This window comes from Amphibalanus amphitrite, unplaced genomic scaffold (genome assembly GCF_019059575.1).
Source record: "Amphibalanus amphitrite isolate SeventyFive unplaced genomic scaffold, NRLGWU_Aamphi_draft 000720F_arrow, whole genome shotgun sequence".
NCBI lineage: Eukaryota > Metazoa > Arthropoda > Thecostraca > Balanomorpha > Balanidae > Amphibalanus > Amphibalanus amphitrite.
The window spans coordinates 101,091-120,528 of NW_024882214.1; the positions used below are offsets into that span (position 1 = coordinate 101,091).

At 49.9% G+C, this 19,438-nt stretch overlaps 2 protein-coding genes across 6 annotated transcripts; one reads left to right on the forward strand and one right to left on the reverse strand.

The window, feature by feature from the left end:
* Positions 1–34: 34 nt before the first annotated feature.
* On the forward strand, positions 35–13,755 carry LOC122365173 (probable indole-3-acetic acid-amido synthetase GH3.9). Of its 4 annotated transcripts, none has more exons than XM_043336154.1 (8): positions 35–294; positions 1,688–1,748; positions 1,876–1,964; positions 2,313–2,481; positions 10,493–10,662; positions 10,983–12,154; positions 12,534–12,747; positions 13,025–13,755. In XM_043336154.1, exons 5-8 carry the CDS (start codon positions 10,570–10,572, stop codon positions 13,280–13,282), a joined length of 1,737 nt encoding a protein of 578 aa, XP_043192089.1. In that variant the 5' UTR covers positions 35–294; positions 1,688–1,748; positions 1,876–1,964; positions 2,313–2,481; positions 10,493–10,569; the 3' UTR covers positions 13,283–13,755. The 4 variants fall into 4 exon arrangements, with proteins under 4 accessions (XP_043192089.1, XP_043192087.1, XP_043192091.1 ...); XM_043336152.1 differs by having other exon boundaries at positions 64–290; XM_043336156.1 differs by lacking the exon at positions 1,688–1,748 and having other exon boundaries at positions 64–294.
* On the reverse strand, positions 2,845–19,320 carry LOC122365172 (TBC domain-containing protein kinase-like protein). Of its 2 annotated transcripts, none has more exons than XM_043336151.1 (14): positions 19,274–19,320; positions 18,148–18,347; positions 17,561–17,813; positions 17,023–17,260; positions 16,274–16,617; positions 15,429–15,578; positions 13,979–14,108; positions 9,365–9,526; positions 8,667–8,844; positions 8,152–8,358; positions 6,744–6,905; positions 6,171–6,420; positions 5,523–5,685; positions 2,845–4,201 (listed from the first exon to the last, which is right to left on the reverse strand). In XM_043336151.1, the coding sequence occupies exons 2-14, from the start codon at positions 18,338–18,340 to the stop codon at positions 4,097–4,099; spliced, it is 2,535 nt and encodes an 844-aa protein (XP_043192086.1). In that variant the 5' UTR covers positions 18,341–18,347; positions 19,274–19,320; the 3' UTR covers positions 2,845–4,096. The 2 variants fall into 2 exon arrangements, with proteins under 2 accessions (XP_043192086.1, XP_043192085.1); XM_043336150.1 differs by having other exon boundaries at positions 19,249–19,292.
* Between the last annotated feature and the right edge of the window lie 118 nt (positions 19,321–19,438).

Genomic DNA, 19,438 nt, shown 5'->3' on the forward strand with positions numbered 1-19,438 from the left:
TTTCCACCCCTGAGGTTGAAACCAGATTTCAGGCAGTCCTGAAAACATATTCTTGTTCTCAACATTCAGAGTTGCTGATTGTTTTTTGGCCTCAGAAATTATTTCCGGTTTTCACATTAGGGATAATACTTCATTTGGAAGCACAAATGAGAACCCAAATATCCGCACCTGCTACATAACATGACTCCTCCCCCTTCCATATAGACTGCCAAAAGACGCCAGGCAAAGGCTGCCCTCGGATTCGTTCTCGCCCTCGCTCGGCACATCGCTTGGGTTCTTCTGTGGGGAAGGTAGGTGCGTATTTAAAGCTATCTATAAAATCCATTCCGTTTCGGATGTACTTTTCGGGGTTCGATACTTCTGCCCACTCAATCGATTATCTACATTGATTTGACGAAGCAGATAAAACCGGATTCCTGTGATATTGATCCCTTGTTACATAACCACCAGCATTGTTGAATGTTTTGTAGCTGTGAATCCTCTATGTGTTGGAATGTTTTGCTAAGCCTCAAATGAAAAAAGAAATGTCTTGCAAGGCATTTCCAGCATTTTTTCCAAATACAGATGCTTCTTGCTCTTGAAAAAGAATCAGGTTTTATGCATGGGCAGCTTAAAATGTAGGGTAGCCTGGGGCAAGACGCCCCAGATAATTTATTTTGCTACATAACTTTTATCCCACATAACCTGGAAGGCCAAATTTGTGCTCAATGCGTTCTATGGACATTTTACTTTAATTTCCACCCCTCAAATTCATTCACTTATGATCGGACTCCCAGCTTGGAAGTGGTTTGTGAAGCAACTGCAAATAGGGCGTTTTGCCCCAACCCCAGGGCAAAACGCCCCACGGCCTGGGGCAAGAAGCCCCATACTCTAGATTAAAGATTAAACATGCTAGTTGACTAAATCTTATGTGAAAGGTCCGTTGGACCTTGGGAGGCATGGCACTGAAGTTAGCACCTTCCATCCTATCAGGTGTTCAGCTACGACACTATTGTATGAGCAGGTTTTTCACCTGCCTCATAAGGCCAAATAATAAATCATTGCAATGCAAATGTTAACAAAATACTTCCTTTGCCATCCAGTTGCTGAGAAAAGTACATATAAATGCATAGAAACATACCGTTTGCCAGCTACCGAACGTTAGGAAGTGGGTAGTCCGAACAACACATGAGGTAAAACGCCCCATGGGGCTTTTTGCCCCGCGACCTACTGGGGCGTTTTACCCCATCACGTAGTTCGGTCAGAGAACAACGCCTTGCACTCCAGGAAGACATAATTTAACACGAACCAACCCGGCATTGTAAGCGTTAGACAATAGTTGTTCAAAATACATAAAAGTCGTTAACCTGATGTGGACGATAAAAGAACGCCATGATGCATAATCTGACAACAAAACATAAAAATCACTCAAAAAACACATTTTTGGCTATATCTCCCTAAAGAGTCATCACAATTTATTTCCAGTCTGCTCATATAATGATCGTATAGTGCACGTTTTATAGAAGAGAGGATGTTTCTCCAGAACCTTGCCAGTTCCGAGAAACATCGGTGAGGCGTTTTACCTCGGCGGGGCGACTTGCCCCGGTCTAGCCTATATAAATGAATCCATTCCATTCAAATTCATTTGAATTTAAATTTAATTTTTGTGTCATTTGGCAATAGTGTAACTCCATTTCCTCCTTTCCAGAAATCACCACCCATGTCATTCTTCTGTCTTTTGCAAGAGCTCTACAAAATAGCTGTTAAAGGTAGGTGTAGTGTACCTAACATTATGTAATAATAAGTGAAGGTTTCATTTTTTTAATTGATACAATGAAATCCAGTGTCCTGAATCTGTCTTAGAATTCATAACTAAACAAAGTTTCTATGTTTTAGGTCAGCAGCCAGGAGGCACAGTTCAGGCAGAGCTTCCTGGAGCTCTTGGCAAGACTTTCAACAGCAGCACCATTCAAGGACGAGCGAATGTAAGTGGCTGTTCTACCTAGTTTGATTAGATGAATCAATAAATATGAGTAAGAATGATCGAAAACACAGCAAAGTTTGGAAGATCTGAAGGAACAATGGCACAGGTATCATATTAACTGTTCAATGAAAGTCACGTCGATTTGATCGATCTCTTACCTAACTCCACACCAAAGTCGACTTCTTCTTTACACCGGAATATCCTTTGTTATCGTCCCTCACCATACTACCTAAAATTCACCATTATCAAGCATGGGCACCATGCCAACATCACTATCATTTTGGCCTCGCAGAACAGCTCACATTTCATAGCCTCTTCACCCGTCTTTGTGCCCGTCTGCATCCCGCAGGTGGCCCGTGCCACGCTGGGTCTGACGGCCGTCGTCGCGGTCGCCGCGGTGACGCTGGTGTCGCGAGGTCGCGGCTCGGCGGTGACGGCAGCTCCGTCATCAGCAGCCTCCGACCCCGCAGCGCCAGCGCAGCTCGACTAGTCGCCGCCGCCCTCGCAGTCCGTTCATAGTAGGTGTATTTACATATGGTCTGGGGATGTCGGAGCGGTGTGGATGACAATGAAGACGTGTCTTGTTGAATGCAGATTGTCTCATCTCTTGAGGAGCTTTTAAACTCATCGTGAAAATAGTGTCGTGCTGCAACTCAAATTAAGCCGTTGGGTTGTGGGTCGCTTCTGAAGAGCAATGACTCATCTCCTGAACTCCAGTCACCAACACCAAACAGTATCGCAATTGCAATGTGATTTTACTAGCACCTGAAATAGTGTGCATTATACCTTATCTTGTTCAGCCTATTTTCGACTTGATTTCAATGATGTCGATAACAGCTCTACGATAATAAAAGTTGATGATCATACTTGAGACACAAATATTTATACTTTGGATATATTGTATATTTATGTAACCTGACTTCGCGGTTCCATCACAGTTCACTGTACAATAAATCATAAAATGCCTTCAACACTGCCTTCCATAAGGAATGTTACAAATAGCCCAGCACCGTCATAGGCGTTAAGGGTATTAGCAAATACTTGTTACCATCATCACAATGAAGGCTAACTCTTTACAATCCTAGCAAGAACCTTCAACTCGCGTTCAGGACAATAACGATAAATGGAGCACGCATGCGCGGTAAAAATGCCCAAACATATGCCGTCTCTGCGAGCGTGGTTCTGATGACTGTGTTCTTGGCTGAGGAACAATAAACAAAAGCGCCTAGTCAGTGTGCTCGTTTTGCTGTGACTAAGTCCATGGCAATCGCTCCTCCTTCCTTCCAGCCGCTCTCTACTGGAGGGAAGGGATGTTGAAACGCACACTACCGTTTTCCGCCAGTGGAGCATGAAACAGCGTACCCGTTTTTTTTTTTTACAATTAGTAACATAGAACACTACCAGCTATACATCTGGTCTTCGCATGTGTGGTAAATTTATGGTAAGGTCATCGGTTTTTTTTCTGAGCTGCACCGTGGTATTGCGATTTTGCTCCGCCGCTGACAAGAAATTCTTTATTCTTTCCTATGATTAAAGCAACAAACAACGGAACAATGCACAAAAAAGAGCACAACTGTAAATGATTGCATAAGCTGTTGAGGCCATTGGGCTTTTGTGCCCAATGGCCTCAACTCAACTCTCGTGCGTTATTGGACTGTGAAAAATGGAAATGATAAAATACCTACATGTTTTTAAAGTACACACCATTTACGTGATGCTACGTGGACACGCCTACAAGACAACGGGATAAGGTTCTCGTCTTGTAAATGTCCTAACGTTGTACCACATTTAAGAATGAGAATGTCCATTGCGCATTGCGCTATTTTTCACGGGCATGCTTCTTACTTAGGAACTGGACAATAATCGAAAAGGGCATGCCACCAACTGGAAAATTATTCTTCCGGCTTAGTCGCACATACTTGCAGATCAAAGCTGTCACGTCCACTATAAAATACCAACAGCCAAGCTCTGCCGAAACCGGCGACAACCAGTAGCACAATCACCGTCCTCGGTTGTAGACTTCTCACAACACAGCGGTACCGGGCGGGCGGTTCTCATACCTGTAGATTCACTCGTCTCCAGCAGATGGCAGGGCGACGGCACTGTTTTGTGGCTCGCCCGTTGGTCATCGCACTACGATGAAGGAACTTGGAGGGCCTGCGCCTCTCTGAGCGCCTCCACGCCCCGGTGAAGGGTGCACACTCGCGGGAAGCCCAGAGCCAGCAGCCCCTCCGACGTCTGTGCGAGAAAGTCAGAGCGTCAGAAAAGCACATAGCTGTAAGAGCCAGTCATGATTGGGAACAGACACTTTGCGCAGTCATGATTGGGGACAGACACTTTGCGTTAATGAAACTGTTGCCAATTAATGGCAAATGCATGACGGCTGTACCGGACAAAATCTATATTACTATTTGAGGAGGGTGCGTCTGTCCGTTACCGAGGTCCCGACTTGGTGCTGCTTTGCGTGGACTACAGGCCAGACCGTTGCACTTAGCCCGGTGAAATTTCCACAATTTATAGATCAAGGATGCGCGACGTGCCTTTGAGGGGTCTGGGCTCGATCGGGTCGATAGGGAGCGCGTGGCGCGTGCACAAAAAGTGCAAATTCGCGTCATAGACTTTACATGTATAAATCGGCGTGCGAAATCGGGCGAAAACGGCTAATTTTGGCCGACACGGGTCCAGTTCCCGTGCAATATCTCGGTGACCAGGGGTCCGACCGGCACGGGGAAAACAGCATCGTGTAGATAATTGAATGGGCAATGGAATCGTGTGCGATACAGAGGATAGCACGCGCCACGTGCACCGGGGAGGGCACTTTTGTTGAAAAATTGCGGTTTTTGGCGGATTTTGGAATTGATTTTATTTTTAGGTGACCGTTAAACAGGGCGAGTTGGAACAACGCCTGTTGGCAAGAGAAATGTACCGCCTATCATATAAAAATTGTGAAAAGCTGATTGATCCAAATCAAGGTGGTACAAATCACGGGAGAAAATGGTGTTTGTCAATTTTGTGTCACTTTGTTCATCAAAATGGCTTTGCTCCATGATCTGATGTATCTGGCAATCAAAAATGGCACCGTTGGAAAGAGCATTCAATTCTGACCAAGGTTAGGTCTTCATTTTTGCATGATGAGCAACAGTATTCTTAAAAACGTAAATTTTCCAAACCATTGCATCGTCATTTTTAGCGAAATTCATCGATGGCCCTCAAAAGACTTCACGCCAGTTTTCGAATCATTCTAAAGTAGAACGCATGATAATACGACACGGGCACCTCGATGCGATGTATCTTTTTGTTTCTTACAAAATGCTTGGCCGTCAAAAAGCAATCGAACGAAATGGATATCTACCAACCAAATCGACACAGACCAACCCAATACCCACGGGTCAAAAAATCCCCCCTTCGCGTTGCGGAGCACGCGGGTAACCCTAGTAACAAACCATTAGCAGTGAAAAGGGTGGCTCGAAGACAGTGCTGCAAAGAGTCAATACCCCAAATCATTATGCATAGCCGGTGAGAGCTTTGTCAAAGCGCCACCTATGCCCACCGATCGTACCTGTTTGACGGCTGCGGCGTTTCGTCCTCCGACCACACACATGACCTGTCCTTTGGCGGCGCGGACGGCGTTGGCGGCCGGCCCGGGCACCAGCTGGCCGTCCTCTGTGAGCAGAGAGCCGGGAGGCGCGTGCACGGCACCCGGGAAACAGCCGCGCTGGAAACTGGTGACGAAGCGCTCAGGAAATTGGCAGAACAAAAGAGGTGACATATCTGACGGATCACTGAACACTAAGTAAAATATGCATCCAGTTGTTGCTAATATCCGTACACCTGCGTACATTATTATTGCGGCTTCGTCAAAATAGTTACCAACGTGTGGGAAAAACGCCCAGGCCCGATCTTGTTTTATCTCTTTTTATAACTCCTCGAACTGTTCCCTAAAACATACACCTAAGTTGGGTCTTCGCTGAGTGGATTAATGAGATTCTGATAGAACCAAATATATCTACCAGTATGAGGCAGTTCAGGCCGTAGCGTCAGTAATAAGTAACAACTGTAGTCTGTAGGTTGGGTTTCCGTCATGGAAATATAACAAGTTATAAGTAAGGCTCCGCGATTTAGTCATTTTTTTTAAATAGAAAAACGTAACAATAAAAGCCATCGCCCACTTGAAACCTCCCAACACCGTCACGTAATAAAAGGATACTCGTCGGCGGGCCGGACGTCCAGGACGCACACCTGGCTGGGGCCGGGCCGGCGGCTCCACTCGATCAGTTCGGCGGCGGCCAGTCGGGGCAGCCGCAGCTGGCGCAGTTCGGCCAGCGGCAGCGGCGGCCCCTCCAGCCGGCCCGGGCGGCTGTGCTCCGACGGCGGCGCGTGCTCCCGGTGCAGCACCGAGCGGGGCGTCAGCGCCTGTACGCGCAGCGACTCCACCACCACCGCCTCCATGTTGATGTCTGTGGCGGGAGCGGGGAGCGGGCAGATAAGCATCACAGATAGATATTTATATAGTACATTGCTTTGAACAGTTGTACCAAAATATGTGCTGAGTCGGAGGTTGTGGTGAACCAATCACCCGGCCTCCGGACCGATTTTTCACGAGTTGTGAAGTGTTTCATTAATCGTATTTCACTCTAGTCCAGCACTGACAGAACTTTATGTCTGGCCCACGCACGAGCTGGAAGTCTATCCCCTTTTACACCTGGTTGTGGCGACAGTACTGAAGCGGGCAAAAATACTGAACATATTTTACATGCGTAACGCCTATACTTCGGCTAACCTGGCATGTCTGAGAAGAGCAGGATGCACTCGTTGAAGCCGAACTGCAGCAGTCGGTCCCTCAGCTGCTGCAGGATGGCCACGCCGACACACAGCGGAAACCCAGAGTCCTCCAGAAGCAGCGCGTCCCACAGGTGGAATATCTTGTGCAGCGGGAACACGTCTGAAAACGAAAGGCAGAACGGTGGAAAAACATGTTCAGAAAGATCTTCATCGCTTTCGAAACACACTGAATGATTATCACCGTAGGTGGGAACATGTTATTGCTATCATGTTATAAAATGATAGCAATGTGAGGGAGATATCGGAGGGCCGACACCTCGTCGCTTTTGCTTTCCCGCGGAGTAGGCCACACCCATCGGATGTAGCCCTATTAATTCAGTGGAGGGACGCCTCAGTTAATCAGGCTGCTCGGCAGGTCATAGGGCGAAGCGAGACGAGCCACTCTTGCCATCCCCTCGACTGGTGGGAGCAGCCGTATTGCCGATAGTGTCGTGTTCTATTGCTAAGGCCCAGCCAAACACGCAGTCCGAACATGCCCCGATAGACATCGTCTGGTTGGCCATAGCACTACAGCAGTGGCACAGGCTAGTCATTACCATATCCGACGCCGTGTTACCCGGGCCTTTAGCGTGTCGTTTAGTCAAGCAGGAGGGGTGTAATACTCGAGTATGAATGTCACACCTGTGTCGCGAGCTAATGCTTATGTCATATTTCCTGCGAACGATCTGAATCTCATCTTTAAATACAGCGACTACAGCTTGCCATCGGTCTGAGTACAGAGGCCCGGCAGCAATAGTAAGTCGCCAACAGCGGCGATAGCACTAGGGGCGCCTCATTAATACGGCGACAATACCCGCTCCATCGTGTCCAACACAGTTTAGTGAGACTAAAGCCTTGCCGAGACTGGTGCGGCACGGTCACCTGGAGTCGTTCGCATGTAAGTTAGCGATAGCTGTCTCTGGGGTGATGTCATAGGGTAACAGGTTGTCGCTTAGACCTGTGTATTACAGCGTGGGCGTGCCAGCACTGGGAGCGGATAATAGGTAGGTGGAGCGGGCTGTGGGCTTTCCTAGATGATAGTGACGGCGTAGTAAGTGGACCTTCCTCTGGGCGTGCCTGGATTTGCTGTAACACCTCACCAGCTGACGCACAGTGGATGACAAAAAAGTCATTACATGCACCGAAAGCAGCTGTTTCTGTGGTCACAAGCGTAGCAGCGCCACTACAACCCTTCGGATCAGATGATTGAAAAGTAAAAGTCCAACAGATCTTACGTTAAGCTGAGATGAAGGATAAGGGTTGACGTCTGCCAGCTGTTACTAACTTGCGGTGACAAGGACCATAACAAAGAATCTATACTGATAAATCATTAGCATTACTCCTATGTAACACTTATAAGTACTTACGCGTGAACATGGTGAGGAACCACGGGATGGCGTACAACTCCGGCACGAAGCCGGTCTGGGTCAGGTGCTGGCCCAGCAGGGGGTCGACGAACGCCGTCAGAAGGCCGAACACGGCAAGGTACTCCTGAATCACCGCCGCGTTGTCCTTCAGGAAGAAGTCGTGCAGATATTTGGTGATGAAGGCGGATAGACTGGCGTACGCCAGCGCTGTGGGAGGGGTGAACATGGTCAGACGTGGCTCTTGACATTACGGTACCTAGTCTACCTGGTGATAGTGGTTAGATCTGGACGGTTGTGGGTGGCAGAAGTGCGTCATTTTGTTTGCTTACCAGCGTCATGTTATTGTAGCACTAGCATACGTGCCAAAATACGGACGGAGATGTCTCGTTTTTTGCTTTGGATATACAGATTATCCCGTTTAAGCTCAGCAATCGATATTCAGAAGTTGTCTACCACGTCAAATCGCCGATTATTTAAACGGGGTAAAACAGGATGACCTGGTCCCGCTCCGCTACCTTCGTTGTTGAAGTTGAGGTAGACGAGCGGCGCGGCCAGCGAGTCCAGTCCCTGCCAGTAGACGTACTGCGGGTGGGTGACCACCCAGGCCTTCAGCACCCGCTGCAGCTTTCGGTGGCCGGCCGGGGACGAGAGGAGCTCGTCATACTGGTGACACCGCGGGATGTCCACCTCGATCTGACGGCAGAACAGAGAAGGGCGTGGTTAGACGTGCGACTCTTCGCTTACTGACAGAAATGAGCATCGCCGGCGCAGTCAGACGTTCGACAGCTGTTGCTATCGAAAACGGAAAAAGTATTTTATGGTCACCCATACGGTAAAGACCTTCGACTTCGCAACTTCAAATAAGAGGGAAGCGCATTAGCATGCGACCAGCCAATGGCGCGCTCATTATCATCGGCGAATCGATACTGTGAATCGATACTGCAAGGAAATGCCGGCTCTATACGCTTTCCCTTCTGCAGCACGGCTCTGCCTGATCCGTCAATTCGCGCGTCTGGTCGTTCTAACCTTCAGCAGATCTAACTTGCCTCTCTACGGATCCGTCAGCGACATCTCCCTATCCTAGCACCGCTCACCTGTCTGTCTGTGGGTTTGAACGTCAGCTTCTGTGTACCTTAATTGTAGTCAATATCCTTACCTGTCTGTCGGCGGGTATGGCCCGTCTGCTGGTGCGACTTTGGTCGGTGTTCCTCACCTGTCTGTCGGTGGGTATAGCCGTCAGTTTGTCGATGGCGTCGTAGCGGCTCTGCAGGAGGCCCGTGACGCGCAGCAGGGCCGCCCAGCCGTGGGCCCGGTACAGCGGCGGGGTGTCCGTGCGGGCCTCCTCCTCCAGTCGGCCGGACAGGAACGGGTACACCTGGGGTCAGAACGATTACTAGTCAGATGCACGGGATCATAGGAGTGGTCAGTGGTCACTGGCCAGATGCGTGTTCAGGGGAACGGTTGCTGGACCCGTGGTTTGAATCAGCGGACAGATGTCACAATTTCAGCTTTTTTAGACGAAACTGCCACCAATCACGGAAAAACTACGACTGGAATCATTACCAACACCACTTGATCGGGAAGTGTTACAATGCAGTAAAGACCAAACATGTCGATTAATTGATACCTGGTAGATAAACACAAAGGCTCAGATGCAATTTTACCAGCTGTTTGTCAATTGACGCAAAACACTGATATCAGCTGCTCCATAAAATAAAAGCAAAAAGGGGATAAAGATGACAGCAAAACACCTGTCGACATCGCCCAAACCACTTGAAGACCTGTGCGGTCACACGCTCAAAGCGACCATTGGTGAAACGTGCCTGTATCTCCCGCGACCCCAATGATAGGGCGTCGATAGCTCTGCAGCGCAACAGGTCTCTCGGCCGACTAACAAGTAACAACCTCGCAGATATGCTCTCGTGTCAGTCCGAGGATACGGTAGTGGGGCTTTAGTGTGCGTGAGCGCTACACCTGTGTATAAAGGACGGTTGTTGCTATGATGTTGCTGTGGCTGCTGAACGGAATACTGCTCGGTAAGGCGCTATTTTGTAATTAAACGGTGCAGAAACATGTACCACAGTGTGTGAAATACGATCTAACGCAATTCATTTACGACAGAAGAAAGTGGTTTACGATTCATTTGACTGGATACAAAAACGTTTGGTACTCCTGGCCATTCATGTATACAGGTGAGCTGATAATCCTTCCAAAAGCCCAGCCAAGTGGTTATCGGTAACAAAAGACAGTTTCAGCATATGCATGAACCGTATCGCTGTTACTCCTAATGTAAGCCTGCAGGTCAGCCCCGTTCATTAGTTGCTGTGTTCGTTTGTTTCAGGAGCAATATCCCTGCTAGCCCTCGCCTGTATTCAGATCAGCTCCGTTCGAAAGTCGCCGTACCACACGTTCGCAAGCATGGTGAAACAGTACGCTACACAGAAGCTGCTGGCCTTTGTGGCCAGATATATGAGGAGGAGGTTCGACAGGGACACCAAACACTTCATGAAAGTGAGTCGACCGAAACAGTGTGTGGAGCTCGCAACGTGTAGCCAGTGTTCGTGTAACCGCGTCCTCCGAGACTCGGGAGTGGGGGCTCAAAACTCAGAAGCGTTTCTTATCAAGAAGACAACCAAACAACGATCCCATTAACCTTAACTGAAATAGTTATTCATTCAAGCATTAAGTTGAAAAAGTTACAAGTACTTAGTACACCAGTATTGTACCCTAATTGCAGCTTGTCCATCGTGAGTGCACCGATTACTGGAACACGTTGCACTGACATTAGACGGGTTGCCATATTAATTTGATCTCTTTCTAATGATCAACAGTGTCAGGAGCAGACCCTTTTGGAGCGTCTCCGCGCCAGCCGAGACTCGGCGTACGGCCGCGACCACAACCTGAGCGGCATCACCAGTCTGGCTGCGTTCCGTTCCTCGCATCCGGTCACCGAGTACGGCCACTACGACGGCTACGTCCGCCGGCTGGCCGACGGCGAGCGGGACGTACTCTTCACCGGCCCGCCGCGGTCACTGGCCTGCACCTCGGGCACATCAGGCGGCAGTAAACTGATGCCAGTCACCAGCAGTCTGGTGGTGAACCTGGTCAGCGGCGTACTGCTGCTCTTGGACCGGCAGCTGGTCGCCTTCCCCGGCGCCGGCCGCCTGCAGCGCCAGATGCGACCGGTGGTGGCGCCCCGCTGGCGGTACTCGCCTGGCGGACTGCCCATCGGACCCGCCTCAGTCGCGCCTCCCGGACAGAAAGACGGCCGTGAACACACTCAGTTTCTGTACAGCTCCCCACCAGCGGCTAACGACATCCCAGCTGAACCGGCCGCCGTGTATGTGCACCTGCTATTCGGCCTGAGAGACCGAGAGCTGGGCGCCATCGAGGCCAACTTCGCATCGTTTGTCTACTCCGTGTTCTCAGCGCTCGAGAGGGACTGGCAGCGCCTGGCCCGAGATCTGGCTGCTGGCAGGCTCGGAAAGGACGTCGAAGTACCCGACTCCGTACGAACCGCGTGTGACGCCGCTCTCAGCCCCGAGCCGGCCCGCGCCGCTGAGCTGAGGGAGATCTTTGAGTCGGAGGACGCCTTCCGGGACGGTCGTCTGGCGCGACGCGTGTGGCCTCATCTCAACTTCATCACGACCGTGACCTCTGGAGCGATGCAGCTGTACGCCGCGCGACTCCAGCGCCGGTACACCGGCCAGGTGCCGCTCTACAGTGCGCTCTATGCCGCCACTGAGGGTCTGCTCGGTGTCAACCTCTGGCCTGAAGAGTCCCAACCGCGCTATGTGCTCCACCCGCGAGCCATGCTGTTCGAGTTCGGCGAGACGGCTGGGACAGACGGCGACAAGATCCTGCTGGCGTCTGAGCTGGAGGTTGGCGGCGAGTACGAGCTGATCGTCACCAACCGGTCCGGCATGTTCAGGTTCCGCATGGGCGACGTGGTGCGGGTTGTGGACTTCTACAACGGCGCACCGATCGTCGAATTCCTGTATAGGTGAGTTCCGGTGACGCTGAACTTGGACTACTACACAGAGAGGGACTACCATCAGACGAATTACCCCAAAAAGTGCCTTGTCAGCATCGTACTTATGTCCACTGGTGCAAATCACGTGGTGATGATTGCTGATGTTGCTGAATAGCGAAAAGAACCAGAACATTGTCACGGCTTCTAACCTTCTTCAGTTTGAAGTTGTTTGCCAATTTGCTTACATCGGCTATCCCATTTATCGCCACTGTGGCTAATTTGGAACTTCTGGCGTCAGATTTACCATAGCCAGTCACCAACGTCATAGCTCTAGCGTCAAATTTAGCCAATTAACGACGTCTGGCCTTCATTGCTTCAAACAACCTCCTCCCACTCCCACCCGTTTCAGAAAGGGCCAGCTGCTGGACGTCCACTCGGAGAAGATGTCCGAGGCGGCGTTTTTCGGAGCGCTGCGGTCAGCGGCTGACGGCTGGAGTTCTACGCTGGTGGACTACACCACAGCGGAGAGCGTACTGCTGGCTGGGGCGGCCGACAATCCGCCTCACTACGTGGTACTGCTGGAGCTGAATGGAGCGCCGCTCACAGACGACGAGAGGCAGAAGGTAGGACGGCATAGACCCGTGGGGACAGGTCGAGCTACATTCGCAGAGCTTACTCAGTCCTAGTGTATTGGACCGAAGCTAAAAAAGGTCTAGCTGGGTGTCACTTATTTGTGTAAAGTGTGTTTGATGGAAGCACGGTAGTTGATGAAGTGGATAACGCCGAATAATTGTCAGAAAATTCGAGTCAATCGGTGTCTCTCTGACCTTGACATTTCTTGTTCCGAATTGGGGCGACCGTATTGCTCTCAGTTTCTGAATCGAGCTCCTCTCTCGGCAGGTGGACGAGTCACTATGCGCCCACCACGAGGTGTACCGCTCGTTCCGCGCCAAGGCGGCCATCGGGCCTGCCCAGGTGGTGTGCCTCCGACCGGGTGCGTTCGAGCGGCTCCGACAACACGTGCTGGCCAACTCAGACACGAGCGCGCTGCAGTTCAAGGTGCCCCGCGTACTGCGGACAGAGAGCCTGCTACAGCTGATGTTGGAGGAGCGACACCAAGACGATTTGGAGAAGCAGCGACAAACGGCGACGACGTGAGATAAACTCAGGGGTGCAGGGTCAACGGCGCCATATACTCCATCTCAAACGTTTGGACCGCTCAGAAAGACGACTATAATTTAGCATCATCCGCGGGTGCTCAGGGGTGTTTCAACAGAACCTGTTTCATAATGGTCCGATAGCAAGATGTTGATGGAGGCATCAGGTTTTATATTTATATTTTGCCGGAGCTTACTGTGCATCCGTGTTGTGAAGCAAATGTTAAGAAAAACGGTATTCATAAGGACGTACGGACGGAGGTATGCAACAGAAACTTAATGTTTGTGTTTTTTATATATCCACACAAATATCGGCGAATTTTTCCTGTCCGACTACCGAATTGTCGTACCTCTAGCATACCTCTACAACAAATGCTCTCAGGATAGTGAATGTTGTGTGTATGTTTGTGCAACCGTTCTTCGGTTCCTGCCTGGAAAATAAACAGCAACGACGAATACACGCTGAAAAAAGTGTAGCTTCAGTGCATGTAATTTCGTGCTGCATGGTTTTGGGAGAAAAGTTACAGGCATTCATTGGCCAGCTTTCTCAGGGCCAGCTTTCTCAGGGTTGTTTAATAAGCATTGTAAAGACGATGCGGTGGGTTTGAGAGGGTCGGTGTGACTTGAAAAGAACAGACACAATACGACCGTGAAACCTGAGAGCGCCGGGGACCAAGCCGAGCTGTTCAGTAGGTACCTGTGTCAGCCGGCTGAAGAGTGTGATCCGGTGCAGCTGGTACTCGATGTCGGACTCACGGATCACCAGCGGCAGCTGAGCGGTCTCCTGCAATTCCATCTGACTTTGGCTGTGCAGCACCGGGCCCATCCTAGAGGAGCACACAGCCTTAGTCAATGACAGCGTATGCCACACAAACAAACCTAGCCTGCATGCGCACAGCAGCTGGACCACTGCAATGAGCAATCAACGACAGGTCGCTCCCCTCCTGTAGACGGACCCACGCTGGACGGCTGCAGGGCCTCACAAAGACTTATCGCGCTCTCTCCCACAGATCGACCCTCCAGGGCGAGCTCCGGGCGGTCAGCGACGGACCTCATTCCACTGGTGGATCATAGGACAACTTATTTGAGCGGGTTACATGGCCAGACATTGTCTAATCTTGCAGTCCAACCAAGTATGGAAAACAACAGACAAGAGGCGCGTTATGAAACGGTACTTTTCTATTAGTCCATTTTTTTTCGAATTGCTCGCAAGTCGCAACACGGAGCTCGTTCTCCAAAATAAATGCCAACAACGTTGAATCTATTTAATTGTGAAATGCAAACAACCACAATAACGTGTTGGATGATTTTACATAAGTGTCAGATGACGTTTAGTTAACCACTTTACATAAAACATGACAGGACAACGGGTTCCGGATTATGACACGGCTCAAATTACTGTTCATAAATACAGCATCGCATGCCGCTGATTTCAATGTTCCTTTACGGGCTTACTGATTAACGGGCAGCAGAGTGTTGCGTAACTCGGGCCTCATCAACCGTTATTGATGACGTGAATAAAAGACGTGATATTTCTAATTCCACTGACGTTCTCAGAACCAATTGCTGTAACCTGAGTGAGCACTTGAGCAGTGGTCGCAATGTCGCTTTACTGATGTCAACCGGCAGCTAGGAAGGCCTGACTGGCGTCATTTTAGCAACAACTATGTATAGTTACAATGTATGTTTTCGAGAAGGCGATGGGTCGCTCTTATACCGCCATTAAGCTCGCGACCTACAGTGCCGGCTTTCTCCCAGAGCGTTTAGGAAGAGCTGCAATCATTCCCAGGTATGCACCGACCGTTGGTCCGTACCCGAGCTATCTACCGAAATACTACCGCCATTACCTGTGGATACTGACCGTTCCTCTAGCAGCGTGTGGATTCCTGCCACTGTTTTATTGTAGAAACTGACCGTTTCATGAGCAATGGGTGGTTTTCTGTCACTATTTTATTGTGGACACTGACCGTTTCACGAGCTATGGGTGGTTTTCTGTCAGTTGTCACTATTTTATTGTAGAAACTGGCCGTTTCACGAGCAGTGAGTGGTTTTCTCTCACTGTTCTATTTACGTACTGACCGTTTCTCTACAGCAGCAGCGGGTAGATTCCTGTCATTATTTTATTGTGGACACTGTCTCACACTGACCGTTTCTCTAGCAGCGGGTAGAAGGCGGCGGCAGTGACATCCGACAGCCGGCGCAGTAGCGGCTCCAGGGGCAGCGCTATCTCGCTGGGGTCGTACAGGGTGTCTCGGTCGCGGCGAACACCGAACGTCTCACCCTCCAGGGTCACCACACTGTGAAGGCACAGACAGACAGCTGAACGCTAAATGGATAATATAGTCAACAGAGCTGAGATATACAAAAACACACAGGTGTAGACCAGCCCGATAGGAAGAAGAAGGTCATTTTACATATTTCCCATACAATCATGATATCAGAAAATTCGGTCGACGAGGTAATGTAAAATAGAGCACGGTAATAAAATCCCAGTCCGCTGGCGAAATTGGCAACCCGATCATATCACAACATCCGGGGCACGGGTCTTCTGTGAAACGGTCTAAGCCGATGCAGCTGCACTGAACCGCGTTTTTGTTCTGTGCTTAAGCGCATATCAATGCAGGGTTCAATAGCACGAAACTCGACGGAAATTAGTATGGAGCTATCGATTCGATTGCACCCATCAAAATGACATGTCGGTGTCAGATCAGACCAAACATGGAATCAGTCCATCCCACGCTAATTCGCACCCAACGGCTCAACGTAACGGGGCACGTCACGGCGCCGGAAATAAAGCGGGGTCATGGGTAATACCCCATTACCAGCTAAGACAAGACGCATTGGAACACTTGGCTTCTTTTTAGATTAGAGCATTCATCAGCTACCGCTTCTCTCCCCCTTACTCCCTCCCCATGCACACTATGACCAACGCCTAACAGAACCCTCCACGCGACATTACGCTCTCCCTCCCTCTCCCTACACCGCCACTCACTTCGGCACGGTGAGGATGGGCGGCTTTCCCTTGACGCGTCCCTGGTTCCTCAGTTCGGCCTCCAGGTCCCCTCCAGCCAGCCGCCACAAATGGTACACCTCCGTCAGAGGACGAGTCCGGAGGTGTGCCTCCACTCCGGCCCCCTCCGAGCCGGAGTCGGCCGCTTCGTCCTCACCAACTGGAGAGTCGAACATCAGCGGAAAGGGTTGGAGTAGGCGGCTGGCCGGCGGCGGCGAGCGGCCAGAGAAGACTCGATGGGACAGCAGGTCGGAGACGGATGGTCGAGCCGCCGGGTCTGGCGTCAGACACTGGCGTAGGAGGTCGACCAGGTCTTCTGGTAACGACTGTGGGAGTGATGGACAGATGGATAAAGTCAGAGAGACCGACAAACAGGCAAACACTGGCGCAATAGGTCGGCCAGGTCTTTCAGTAACGACTGTGAGGACAAAAATCAGATGGACGGTATCAGACAGAGATAATATCAGACAGAGAGATATCAGAGAGATAGACAGAGAGACAGAGATAAGGATAGACAGAGAGACATTCAGACACTGGTGCAACAGGTCGGCCAGGTCCTCCAGTAATGAATGAACGACGGACAGGTCGCGCACAAAGTCATATTGGCTTAGTAGGTACCTTTATCATGAAACATGCATTATCTTCATTGCACTTCAACCAACAGCCTTTCAAGCTCACTTGTGGTCAGCATCTCAGTCAGCTCGCCTGCCCCATCCGGCCGTGCCTCTCACCTTCAACTGGGTGCGAGCCTGTGCGTCGTCAGCCAGCTCCGTCAGCACGTCTGAGCTGTTCATTAGCCGGAACACACGCATCACCTCCTGAGCAACGTCCCGGCGCGGCCAGTGCCGGCCGGCCAGCGCGGCGCGCGACAGCACCATGCCCGCCGACCACACGTCGCTCTTGGCACCCGACCGGAACTCAGTAGTCAGACCGGAAGCCAGCACTTCCGGCGCCAGGTAGGCCACGTCCCTGTGAGTGGAGAGGGCGCGCGGGAGAGGGGTACAGTCAGCACCACACGATAGAACGGCGCCAGCGGCCCCGCACACGACCTGATATCGACTGTAACGCACTCGAGTAGGTGCGAGCAATTGGTCAGGTCACTGCAAGGTGTGCCGATGCCCAGGATCATTCGATAATCGGTCATTAATCGCGATAAAAAACATGGATCACACCTTGCTTTGTGCATTGTGCTCAAGTTTCAGCTATGGCCTGTTTGGAGTTGGTGGGATTAGTGAGTGAGTTGCATTACTGCGCTCAAACGCCACTCACCCGATGGGGAAGGCCACGAGCTCGCCGTCCCTGGTCATGTAGTAGAGGCCGTACTGGGACAGCTTGACGGCGCCGTCGGCAGCCAGACGGACGGTGCTGGTGCTCAGGTTACGCACCACCACCTGGTGCTGGTGCAGGTGGTGTAGTGCCTGCAGCAGCTCCCAGGCGAGCCGCACGGTATCCAGCGGCGAGCCCGCGGCCAGAGCGTCGGCCACGCAGTGACCGTAGCGCTCTGATACCACCATCAGACGCTCTGACAAAAACACAGAGCGAGAAATCCCATTCAGAGCATGACAATCACATCATGATTAACCATTGTGTTTCAAAATAGAGCTATTGATTGGACAACAAGACACAACTTTGACATTCTCTAAAAGCATCATTTAAAGCAATCACAGCTGAAGAGTGTAATAATTACCTAGCAAAAGAAGGCATGCTTCAGAAAATGGCTCAGTACCATATGCTTACATCCTTCCATGACAAGGGCAACACTACACTTACAACAATATGTATTTGCCTATGTACACCAAATAATTTATTATAAAGAAGAAAGAGGCATCACACACCCCAAGGTGGTTGAAACTTACCATGTTTCCCACGACAGATATCCACATATTGGCATATATTGGGGTGTTTCAGTGTTTTAAGGTACTGAAACTCGCCAAGAATCTGGATGGAATTGGGAGTCAGTGGCAGCCCGTTCATGCCACATGATTCATTTGGATGAGCTGAAGCAAAAAAGGTGCAGATGCCAAGGCCAGCACCACCCATGGGCTCCATGGTTCACCTGCAAACAGAATGGCACATCAGTGTGAAGAGTACTGTTTCCACTGCCCACTGGCCTGTACATTTTCAACAACATTTCATTCTCAAGCTTGAGATAAACAGAGCTTTCTAATTAAAAAATGGAGCACTTGTAACCATATAATACAGAGGAGGGTGGCTTAGATACTTAGTATATTGTGTAAAATTCATAGTCCCTAGTTATTACCCTGCATACCTTAGAAGAAGCAATATATTGTGCTACCGCATGCATTAATGTGTTATTGTTATTAATAATTGTGTTTGCCTGTTTCATAGGTACTCTTATAAGGATTTTGCCACATGCAGTGGGGAGGGTATATTACATGAACCCTGTGCAATGGCCATCATTTATCAATCATCTTTTGCTTGAGACACTGGCAGATCCAAGGGGGCATTCCCCTCACAACATCTGAAATTGATGGAAATTTGTGGTTTAGCAAGAATAAACAGAAACTTAGCAACTTTTGTTAGGAAAACTTTGTTTCATATGCACAGCAATGCGTAAGGAATCAAGATCTGATGAGTTTTTGGAATTTGGAAACTTGTTTGGATGCTCCACCCGCAGACCGCAGTGTCCAGGACCGCCTTTCTTATTTCTAGATCCGCCAGCGGCTCAAGGTCAAACTGAAATGGAAAAATAGTGAAAATGGCACAATTATATTTATCATGGTCATACAGACTACAGTTAAATAATAAATGCTTTGAAATTTCGTTCAAATCCTAGAGCTTTTAAGTCAAAACCGGTGCCCTCGCATAAGTTGAAGTCAGCATGCAGAAAGATCAAATCATTGCAGGCCATGCTTTTCAGAACGACTTCTTCAACTGAAATAAAACCTCCCACCTCAACCTTAAATATAACCAATCCATATCCAATATTGATATACCCTGCCAAACCCGCTTTATTATTACAACACCACGCCTCCTCCCCCCGCCGCCGCCTACTACGCCGCTTTTGTCGCAATCGTCGAAATTATTTGCCCTCAAGGCTTGGCCTTTCGGGCCTTTGAAACACCGAACGCTTGAATGATAAATGACGTTTATGAAGATTTTAGTCCTGTAATGGCAGAATTTAAC